Source organism: Aythya ferina (assembly GCF_964211825.1).
Source record: "Aythya ferina genome assembly, chromosome: 27".
Lineage (NCBI taxonomy): Eukaryota > Metazoa > Chordata > Aves > Anseriformes > Anatidae > Aythya > Aythya ferina.
Window position 1 is genome coordinate 3415721 of NC_140310.1, and position 12319 is coordinate 3428039.

General features: G+C 41.8%; 1 protein-coding gene across 1 annotated transcript in view; it reads right to left on the reverse strand.

Annotated features, from left to right (window-relative positions):
- DOCK5 (dedicator of cytokinesis 5) overlaps positions 1-1011 on the reverse strand; it is an 89329-nt gene extending 88318 nt beyond the window's left edge. Inside the window, exon 1 of the mRNA XM_084499622.1 lies at positions 768-1011. Within this exon, the coding sequence (XP_084355748.1) occupies positions 768-859 (92 nt within the window). The 5' untranslated portion in view covers positions 860-1011. The remainder of the gene's footprint in view (positions 1-767) is intronic.
- Positions 1012-12319: the final 11308 nt, after the last annotated feature.

Consider the following 12319-nt stretch of genomic DNA (forward strand, 5'->3'; position numbering starts at 1 on the left):
AGCCTGGATCCTACCTAGCTAGGTGTTGTGCATATACAACCAAAAAAATATGGTACTGGAATCAAGCAGTTTACAATCTAAATTAACAGAAAGGACGTGGAAACAGAGTGGAGAAAAAATAACAAAACTGTATTGTTCCACAAAACGTTAAGTGGTTTTAGCACACCCCCAAAAAAGCTCCTACCACAACTAAAGCCACCTCTTCATTAGTGTAATAGTTCAAGCCTTCCTGCTGATGAATGATCAGGTCTAGTTCAGAAACTGACCCTTATTTTCTGATCACTAGCACAAATCGTAAAGAAAAACCAGCAGAGTAAGCAATATAATCAGCTAAATATGCAAATATATTCATACACCACAAATAGGAGAAAGCCCCATTTACACCCAGCTGCCTGCACACGTTTTATCGTGGAATAACAATTAACCTTATCTAAAGATCTCACAGCCCAGATATATAGTTATATAGCTGAAGATTTCACTGCACATTTTGTTATCCAAGTAAGGCAAATGCTTGTACGGTAACGGTAGTTTGGTTATTTACTTGGCATTATCATATTGTCAGCTCATTTTGTTGTTCTGTTAATGTCACAGGGATATTTCTAAACAACTTGTCAACAAAACCACTGTACGGACCACCAATTTCACTGGCAATTTTTTTTTTTCTTTTCATTCTGGATTACTCTATAGCAGCAGAGCTGTGAGAAACAGCAAGCATTCATCACCTAAGCTGTGATTTGCAGCTACTACTACCATCTTTTGATCACCACCTGGGAGTAAGGTGCAACAAACTTGTCCAGAAGCACTTTCTGCTACTTGAGAGTGAAGAGCAAGCACAGAACGGTGTAATCAACAAGTCCATGAATTATGTCAAGATCCCTCTCTTCTGCAAATACGGTTTGTTCAGACCTCCTGCAGTGATGGAAGGAAACAATTTCTTCACTGGAAGAAGTACACAGCAGCTCTGGGCACAGCTCATTGACCCAAGGCCCAACATAAATGGGTGTTCACTGTTTCTGTTTTATTTATACACAGCATAAATTGCTTCTTAAGCAGAGCATTCAGTATTTCTCTGAACAGAGCAGCAAACTCCCCGGGAGGCTAACTGCATATCATAGCAAACAGTTATCCTGCACGGTATTCTGGGCTGGTAAATAAGCAGAACTGTGGGCAAACAGTGCTGCTGAGAGGACCAATAATGGAGAAGATGCAATGTAAAAGTTGTTGCTTTTGTGTAAAAAAAAAATCCCCAAAGCAATTATGTGATTATGAAGCCGTGTTTCCTTCCCAAAACTGATGCACGTCTTGGGGACAGATTTGTAAAGGTATTTAGATGTTTAATGATGCTGTTAACGATGCTAGTAGGAATCTGAGAGTTACCTCAGAGCTAATTCGTGTTGAAATTAATGTAGGAACAGCAAGTTTTGCTAAAAGCCACTCAGGCTTAGATTTGCTAGTGTATGTCCCAATTAATAAAGACATGACACTGCACGTCCCAAGCACCGTGCCGTGCAGCCTTATTAGCTCAAATCCAAAAGCTGCAGAGATGCTGTCTTCATATGAATTACTCTGTTGAGTTCAGCAATGCCCAGAATCTTCCACTGTTAATGATTCTAGGACCTGTAGTCAAATAATAGGCAGGTACAGGTTTCTTGAGAGGTCAATAGGACTTGATTTCTCCTCATCAGCAGCAACTGGCATGATTAGCATCCCTAGCATGGGCCATGGCTGCAGCCCCGAAGCTCTGCAGTGCCCTTGGATTCCCTTCAAGCCAGCCCTGCATTTCTTCAGCCCTAATGAGGCAGAGCTGTTTGTTTTAGTACAGTTATGCCAATGATAAGCTGAGGTAACATGGTGCTGAGTAGCAGAACAGTTTGTTAGACAGTCTTATTGCTTTTTCTCAAGAGGGATTCTGGATGAAATGTAACCATCTCCATTTCATGATTTTGTGCAAAAAAATCCAAAGCCATCCGAGTACCAAAACCTGACTCCTTTTCAATTAAACAGGAATGGGGACTATAACAACCCTTAGGCAGCTTTGAAAAATTCTGCCTTGATGTAACCCTAAGTCAGATGAACAGGTTCTGAGTAATCAGTTAGTTGGCGTTTCTATTTTAATAGCTTTGTATTTTCATGTCTGAGTTTATTAAAATTTCAAAGCTTAGTTTTCCTACCCCTCCTCCTTCTGTTTCTTATTAAGGAAAGACAGAAGAATCTTCCCATCTAGTCTGCATTTTATCCAGATGGTGATCTCTTCCTTTGTTCAGGCATGAATCCTATCCATGCAAATCAAAACACCAATCACGCAATCAACATCTGCAACAGTTGCAAAACTCATTAGGATATTTTGCTTCATTAGAAAGTGCAAGGTGTTAACACCACCTCTGTAACACTTAAGGGTATGTTCAACACTGCAAATACCAGCATGATGCATGCATGCATTTACTTACCTGCACCAACTTGATACAAGAAGGCCAGACCTTACTCCTGTAGGTTCTGTTAAGTCCCAAATTCAATATTCCTGAAATGAAACACCATGAGAAACGATACATAAAACGGTAGAGCATTCAGAGATCTTGCTTTAAAACTGCTTTTAACTATCTTCATCATCTACAATTTGCTTGAGCCCATTTATTGCTGCCACATGCACTGATAAAGAATCCCATGGGCCAGCAGCAAATCCAGCTCTCCAGCTCATGAATGAATTGCTGCTGAAAGCCAGACTTTATTATTCATATTAGTACTCATTAGGTGGGCACGATCCTCAGTGGATGTAAATCAGCACAGCTTCACTGAAATCCATTTTGTTTGCTTTTCACATTTCATGCCACAAATGTTGCTCTTAGCGATAACAAGAAGGGTTGTGACTTTAATTTTAGCAGGAGATCATCTGACTGCTACATTTCAGCATGGGATGCCAAGACCTTTCCCAACAGCTGGGTATCAAATTGTTTTATCTCACTTTTGAACTCCTTTTAAAAAGGTTAGCAGGAGGCAGAGGCAAAGGTTATCTTGCAATTCCCTTTGTCGGAAAGATTGCTGCATGTTTCATAAAAAGGTTTTGCAAGTCAGTGGCCTCAGGTAAAATCTCATAATCAAAATTGCTAGACTGAAATTCGTGGCTATTTCTAGGGAATAACAGCACAAGCAAGTTTGACAGAACTCCGAGACCTTCAGCGCTCTGAGATTTTATTGCAAAATTTGTGAAGATAAAGAGATCCCCATGACCTCGTCCTGTCAACAAGGGATCTGACGAGGTACGAGCTACCCAAATGGAGCCTGCCATAAAACAGTAAGCGATGGCAGCAGATTTAAGTAAACAGCAGAATACACATTGTCAACTGCTGTAAATGAGTAATTCTCTACCTGTGTGGGTGTTTCTCTGCAGATTTACACTAACTGACTTGCTGCCAGAAGGGCAGATAGGTATCTTTAGTGCATGGCTGAAACTGGCCAGAAACTTCCACAGAAATGTCCCTTATCAAGGCATGTGAGTGGTTTGGTGTTTCATCAGATACCAAGAAAGGGAATTTGCTTGTGTGGCTGAGGCTTGTGTCTGGTTAAGTTCTAGGTTAACACTCCCTCCTCAGCTACCAACTTGAGCTTTACAACTTAAGAACGATGAAAAGCAAGCAGCAAGTAACTTACTTCAGAGATAATTGCCATACTCTGGTTTAACCATTTCATTTTACTCTTTTGCTATTTTATTTAAAGACCACTTGAGGCTAGAGGAAGAAGCCTGTAAATATCACTCTCACAGCTAGTGGGTTTTTTTTAAACTTCTCTGTCTCAAGCTGGTACTAGTCTATCAAAAAGCCATAATACTCCTGGATGTCCTTTCAACTAATTGTTTATTTCTACAGAGCTAAATGGTCATAGGGTTGTTTTCTGCCCCTTGTTCATTATTACATTAAAACATGTTCATTTTCTAACACTGTTTTCTATGTAAGCAATTGCAAATAGAACAGCAAAAAACCTGCCCCCACTCACACTGTGAAAGTGCCTAGATCCTCTTGTTCTATCTAACAGAGTAATTATTGTGGAGATGTTTTGTAGGAAAGTATTGCTGGAAAAATAATTTTAATGTCAACCTACTGTGGGGGTTTTGCATTATACTGTTCCCATTACTATGGAAAACAGAACTGGTTTTTTATAGCCAATGAGATTCAACAGAGCTCAGTTAATTCCCAGACAGAAGAATAAACTTGAGGAACTGAGAGCTGAAGTCAGTAGCAATGCTCAGACTCAACAATGCTCAAACCTCAACAAGAGGAAGATTTCAGCAAAATTCTTGGCGTAACAGCATGAACTGCAGGTACAGACATGGATGCCTGTGGTTCTCGCTAGTAGCCTGGTACCTCAGGCTGTGACTCTGCTTACTTACACCAGGAGGAATCCAGGTTGAGTTTCTCTTGCTCCTACCTTACTACCACATGGGCCAGAACCCTCCGCTCCAGCTGCTATGGCACAACTGGAATAGCTACCAAGAGACCTGCAAACTCTGAATTTATATTTTACTTTTGTTCCAGCGATCCCACTCCTCCCTCCTCTTTGATATCATGAGAAAGATTAAAAGGAGGAAGTGCTGGCAGGCATTTTCATTAAGAATCACTGGCTAATTCCAAAGTGCCTATTAGTAGAAGCCCTCTTGCAATGCCTGTGGTATCTATCCATCACAGCTAAATTATGGATATCGACTGCTTTATATTTAATGCATCTCTTACATCTTTAATGTCTGAAGAGCTTGTTCCCGAAAGTGTCCTCAGCAGGGAGGTGTGTGGTCAGATTTAATCAAAATTTTCATGGCTGGAAATGAGCTTCCAATAATTCTTAGGACACATGGGCAGAAGTCGTAGTTCTCTTCGGCAACTGCAATCAATAATTCCTTTCTTAAAAGCAGTGCTTTCTCCCTCTGCTCCTGGGAAGTCTATATGAAGTGTATTACTACAAAATTAAACCCCTGATTTTGACACTGAGGATACCAGAAAGATAAAACCACCTATTTAAGTTGGATGCCTGTTACATACAGGAGTGTTTTTTCCTAAGGAGTTCAGACATTCTGTAAAAAAGAATAATTGCTTCAGCCGTTGATCAGAGATTGCTTCCTGTCAAATCCATCACAGTGATCAGGTTCATGACGAGAAGATGCAGATTCAGATGGACAGAGAGCAGCAAGAGTAGAAGGATCCAACTTTGATCCCACAGGATTTTGATATTTGCTTGTCACCACTGTCATATGTGATTATTTCTCAAGTGATAAATCAATGCTAATAAAAAGAAAAATCAAATATAGATCTTACAACAGGTAAACACAAGCTAAAACCAAGTGCTGTAGTTTCTAGACATAGCCACAAACAATAAAGGCTCACCCAGGAACTCACCCAATCTAATACCCAAATACAAATTTTGTGGCTCGGGCTAGTTTCCATTTAGCACGGATTTCAGTTATAAGGAGGTAGAGCTGCTTTGTTTTGTTGTAAACAATTAATGCTTATGTGCAACTCTTCAGAAATATTCACCTACAACTTGGGGTTCTAGGTATTCCTTGTATCCTTAAACAAAGACAAACTCTTGTATTTACTTACAGGGCTTGGTTAATTTTCATTAGGAGTTTTGAGATCTTCAGAGGAAAGGCTCTGGATAAGCACAAAATTTTATTATGTGATGCGCACTTCAGAAGAAAAAATAAAGCCCATGACTTTCTTATGTCTCATTCTTATGGCTCATTTGCATACAAATAAATTAGCACTTCAATGATACATTTGTAGTCCTAAGAATTTCTCCATTCATCTAATACTGATTCTTTTTTATGAGTTTTATCTTTAATTATTTTTTCTTCAACTCATTTCTCTTTTCTCCCATTGAAAAGGATGAAAGATGTATTCAGAACCTGGAAAACCAAAACTGGGAAACAATACCAATATGATAATCACTTTTTCTAGTGCATCAGTCCCATACACTGAGATACCCTCACTGTAGAGGGGTTTTTCTTTTATAAAGTGAACCAGAGAAGAGAAGGAAAGGAAGCAAAGTGGGCTTGCTTCTCACTGCTTGCAAGAATGGGGTTGAACAGGCAAAATAAAACACCTATCAGCAGTAGTGTCTATGGTTTTGAAGATCTCTGGCATTGGCCATTAAGCTCTCTCAACTTCCATGCTGCTTCTCGTGTCTGTTACTTGTGCTGCCTTCTTCTTCTCCCTTCCCCTCTCATGCACGGGGTACAGAGCCCGAACACAAACTTTCTGCCAGCACCATTGACAGACGCCCCCCTCTGTTGTCTCAATGCTCCCGAAGTGTGAAGTTAATTCTAGCAAGGAGTCCAAGAGATTGTTTCATCCCTTCAGAGAACCAAAACTATCACAATTGTTGGGAAAAAGAATCTCAACTATGGGGAGAGAGAGATTAGAAAAATCACTAGGAGTCAGAATTATTAACAAATATATCGAAGTTGAAGAGAAGACTCGCTAAATACCCAAATCAAATGAAAGCACTGGGATGTAGGGAGAAGGAAAGCATTGGCAAACATTTCTTTTACAAGGTCTAAGCCTACAGCCCTCAAATAAGTGATATTCTGCTTAAAAAGATCAACAAATGCTTAATCTCAAGACAAATTCTCAAGGTTACTGCAGTTCCAAATGTTTGTGAGAGGATGCTATTACAAATATTAAACGCTAGATGCCACTAAAAGATCAGCATGGAAAACTGCTCTTCCCTGCAGAGTGCTCAAACCCCCTGCACCTGGTTGTGGTAAGGCTCCAGCAGGTTTGTGACGCCTGTGGCCAGCGGCCTGGTTCCTCAGAAGCAGGAAAAAAGCAAATTAAACAGCTCCAGGTAAATACAGGAGGGGGCATTTTGCACAGCCGAAGAGTTGGCAGGCTGTATTTCAGTCCCTGCAAAATTATTTCCTGTTATTATCCCTGCCTGCCTCAAATATTTCTGCAGCAAACAACAGCAAAGAAGCGATTTAATGCTCTTCTATGTGAAAAACGACCTCCTCCAGCACAAAGAAATAACATGAGATAAAACTGTCATTCATTGATGCTCCCAGTATTTACTGCTTAAAACAAGAAGGGGGTTTGTGGCATCAAGATCTATGAGGATCTCTGCAGATGTACACATAAACTGCAACTCAAAACGTCTGCACTTTTCAAAGCCTGACGTGGCAGGGCAAAATTCTAGCAGGGATTAAGTGTCCATTCAACTTTGTAAATTCATGTTGAAGACAAACCTCAGAGCAATGCAATGATACCTTCTGCGGGCTTCTATCCTGTACCACCCTCATTTTACTTTGAGCATGCTGTATATACATTCGGCAAAAAACATTCATGTTCTAAATAGTTGCAGGAGTCCCAGAGAAGCAGCAGTCCCTGAGATGAGGTGTGGCCAGCTGCCTGAGGGGTGACTCCCTGCAGCACATTGCTCCATGGGTCCTGCAGGGACTGGGAACCGCTGCCCTGCATGGATTACTATTTTGTACCACGGCGGGCAGCACTTCTGCCACTTTGCTGTGCACAGAAATTGCCATCAGCCAACAAGGAGCCACTTGGTACCGTAGGAAACAGCTACCGCTGTGCTCAGCCCCGTGCCCTCAGCATGCACCACGCTCCCCCCGCAGCACTAATTCCCCCCCAAGTGCCTTTCTGCATTGCTCTGTGCAGGCAACCGAAGGCAGGCTAGCCCTGCAGCAGCGTGATGCAGCTCAGCCCAAGGAGAGCACGGTGACAAGGCACTATTTCTGCTATTTCTGCTGCTCAGGAGTGTGCCGGGGCTGACGTCAGGTCGCTGTTGCCAGGCATTGGGAGCACACGCACTGCCTGGAGCAGAGCTCAAGCAACCAACCGGGCAAAAGAAAATAAAATTACTTGCTGGCAACTGGTAACGCTCTGTAGAGGGTAAGAAAAAGCCCTCTGCCTTCCTACTCTTCTGGATTTTAATTAGTGAGTTTAGTATAGAAATCCAAAAGGCACAGATTGCCAACACTCTGCCCAAATTGTACTTATCTCTAACACAGCGGTCTAGAAACTGATTTATTCATCGGAACTGCACTGCAAGAAAGGCAGGAAGACAATTACAGTATTGTTTTACTGACAGCAAGACTAATCCGAGCAAGACAAAGTATCTGACCCAACACCAGCTTTCACGGGGGAGGATTAAGCCCTGCAGGACTCCAGGATCGGGCCCACATTCTGTCATTAACACATGCAGGACCACAAAGAGGTGACAGCCTGGCACATTAGTTCAGTCTCGAGATACAAACTGCACACACCGAGGCTGCAGCATAACGAATGAAAAACTGCACAAAAAAGACGAGGTCTTTTATCCTAACAGCATTTCTTGTGTGTGCTCACGTGCAATCTGTAATTCATTGTCCAAAGGCTGCACTAGAAAGCGAACGGGCATGCTGGCTCTCAGCTGCTGCACATCAGCCCCGCTTGGCTGCCTTGGGTGACACGCTGACACCTCTCAGGCCTCTGAAGGATTCTCACATGTTAAAATACAAATCCGTCAGCTAAGGGACCAGCCCCACTCTCTTCTGCCTGGAGATTTAGCTCCTTGGTTTCAGTGAGTGCCAGATGGGATGACTAATTCAGAGGTAGCAGTTCAATATATTGTTTGAGGGAAGGAAAGCAGAAGCAGACTTGATCTGCAATTTGATGAAGCCATCGCCAGCCCTATAAACATGGAAATGTTTGTTTCAGCTCGGCAGGGAACAGACAGATCTCCTGGTGAGGCACACAATGGTCTTGCCTGGCCTAAGGGACTCCACATTCTTTCTTCTAAGATAGGGAATGAAAATTCAGAGAGCTTTATCTGCCACTTGGCTCCTTCCAGCTTTTGCCCTTTTAGGAAGAAGTCAGTCAGGTTCATATGCAAGTGGTGATTACAAAATGCACTGTAGGGAACAATTTTTCACCAGGCTACAGCCTCCCCCATCCAAAGGGAGATCTCGTACAAAAGGCTCAAGGATATCTGCTCCTATTTCGGGCAATAGGTTTAATTTCTTGAACATGTATTCCAGCCTCATTAACAGCACTGCTCTAGTAGCATAATTAGCCAGTATAAAATCTTTTAAACTTTGTTTCAAAGGAATCAAGGACTAAACTCTTGATATCAGACTGCTGGAAATGATGTAAACCAGTAAAAGTTCTACACGCAGGAAGAGAACAGTAAGAATTTTTATCACCTGAGCTCTAAAAAAAACCATTATTGCCTTCTTACAACACAGAGGAAGGAATGCAGGACAAACCTGGATCACCTTGAGTGGTATAAAAAAAAAAAAAAGCAGCACAGTGAGTCCTGGCAGAGTCCACTTGAGAATCAAGTAGAGTATACACCTAAAAATGTTCTGGCTTTCTATTTACGTCAATTTTGGCAAGCTTCCTTCTCTGAAATTACATAAGATGAATGCATTTGTACGATCTATTGTCTCCTCTATCGTTGCTTCAAGGCTGCCATGATCACAGATTAGTATCGTGTCTTCTTTCCTTCACCTGTCACTGCAGAACTGGCATTTCGGGGGCCAGCAGAATAAATAAGGTTCTTTCCAGCTCTTTCCCTACATGCAAAACCCAGCCTAACCCCCTCACGCCTGCTTTCAGGCCAGCCCTTCACAATTCTGCTCAGTCTCTGGTTTGTGAGGAACTGATCACAAACAAAGCAGCTGGTCCTACTTTTTTGGTGTGAGCTGTGCTGTAGGACCTACACCCAGTCTATTAACTACCGAACCATTATTTCTATCAGCCAACAAATTTAAGCTGGGAACATTGCTAAATCTGCTATTAAGAGCTCAGTTACAAGGAGTTTTAAGGCTTTGGAAGAATCCCAACTTCAAGCCTTCGTATTTCTGTTTCAGAAAAGATTATTTTAGCTCTGATCCCACCTGCTGCAGATCACTGCATTCCCTGAAAGATCTTATTTGGACGTTGTTTGCGTCAATCAGGCTGGGCTGCTTTCTTCCAGGGGACGGGCACTTGGTGGCACTAGAGCTCACATAAGGGAAAGTAAAGATAGAGATGAATCAGCAGCATTTCACTGTTCCTGTAGTTGATGCACAGTGTCATCTAAAAGGGTCTGCTCTGTTCCAGAGGTAACATTGCTCAATGAGCTCTGAAGTCTGGCTCTGCACTTTCTTTGAAAATATATGTGCTCTATAATTTTAAGTGAAATGCTATCCACTCCCTGCTCCCTGCAATCTTCTCTGAAGTCTCTGCAGGACTTAGAACAGTGAACTCTCACGACACGGGAGGAAATTGAACAACTTATCTCATTTTCAGTGCCAGAAGTACAGCGAACACTTCACAGACAAGCAGAAATTATGTCTGCCATCTTATAATTACAGAGGCTGATCTTGCAATCTGCTCTTAATATTAGCTGGAAGCCTGATTAGTTTCTGGTGGACTCGACATATTCTGCAGAAGCCCCTGCATACAAATGTGCTAGTAGCATGAGTGTGTAAGAACATGGGAGTTGCTTTTAAATGGATAGCCTAACTTATAGTTTTGTTCTGGTTAAGTATTACCTTTTCATTTAGGTTAACAAAATATTTGTCACTGCTTCAGTTTAGTAGAACAAGTCTTAGATGCAAATGACCAACATTTCAATTAGAAAGGATGAGATCTGAGCATGAAACTACATTTGGCGACGTGAACACTTCTTGGAGCAGCACCGTATGTCAGACGCAATGAATTACAAGGTAGTCTAAGAAAACGTCTCCTTTTCAAAATAAAAATAACTGAACAGTATCTACCAACTTTGCAATACACAAACTCGCAGGATTTAAATATGACATTCGTCACAGATGGATGTTTATAATACAAAGGGAACAAACACTCAGGAGACCACGGCAGGCTTTGTATAACTACAGCACGCAATAACTACGCAAGTGGTGTTGGACCTGCCCCACACAGTGCAGCTAGCACTGCAGTCATGAAGGCAGAGGATTTTATTTCAAAATCACTCCTTTTAATCCTCTGAAACCTGCTTGTCAATACTGTGAAAAGCCAGTGTCTTTTATAATTGCATGTAAAATGAGTCTGAGGGACTTACAAATCTCAAGGAAATTCAGCAGCCTAACAATCTTTTTCTCAGTGCCAAATTGATTCAGCAATATTCAGCAGCTGCTGCAGAACATGTTCGATGACTTTGCGAAGTTACTAACACAGTACGATGCTACAGAGTGCCAAAATCCCCGGCGAGCTCCTTTATATATGGAACAGAGCCTTTTAACTCACTAAAAGCACAAAATCACTAAAAAGTTTTTTTTTTTGGACTACGCAATGGGTGACTGGGCAGGGGATTTGTGCTATCCAAAGTTTCCCACCCTTCGTGGGCTGATTGTCGCTTTCAGATCAGCAGCCATTCTAGCGCTGTGTCTGAATATGATCGCCATCTCTAATTATCATAAAGTAAGGAGGCTTAACGAGACAGACAGAGCCCAATTTAAACCTCACTGCAGCAGAGACTGCAGCAATGGATGGGACACACCCTGTTAAAGATGCAGTACAGCGTTTCTGCCCTTCAAGCTTACTTCATCCCCTTTGCTGCAATGCTGTCGACAAACACAAAGCTTAACCCTTCTCAGAGCAAGCTGCCTCAGACAAGCTGGCATGGAGCTGTGCAGCATTCAAGCTAAACCCACCAGAATATAAATGATCTATATTCACTAAAGATACCTCCTGCTTCAAAACAAAGCCTCCAAATGTGTGCATGTGTCTGTCTATAAATGCGAGTGTAAAGAATATTTTGGTTTGCTGCTTTTCACATATTTGTGCTTCCTCTGCAGCAAGCACTCCTAAATGCCTGCTTGAGAATCCTAATTCCTGGATCTTTGCTGCAAAGACCCAACACAAGGCTGGCATGACAGTGCAATTTTCCCCAAGCTACCCTGGCTATATGGCAAGCTAAGGCACAGGTTCTACCCACATTCTCTTACAAGCTTCTGTTAAACTTTGCTGAAAGTGGTACTTTCAGTTCACTTGAAAAAAAAAAAATGCATTTTTTGGTAGAAAATCAGCTCTTTGTAAATTCAGGTCACCCTCAGTAAACAGTTGACTCAGAAGGATGAAGGAAAAGCAGAACTTTGCTGAAGCTAAAGCAGAGAAACATTTTCTAAAGGAACGCCTTTGAGTTTTCATTTCACAACTGATCTGAATTTTTTCCAACATCAAAATGTTGTCTGCCTCAGGTTACCACATAAAGCAATTTATTACACTCACATCTTTAGCTTTGATTGCTGTTGTTCTTGCCACTGACTAACAGTCCTGTGCAAGGATTTAAAGAAACCCAGAGAAAATATTTTGCAGTTCACCTATTCTAGGTTGTC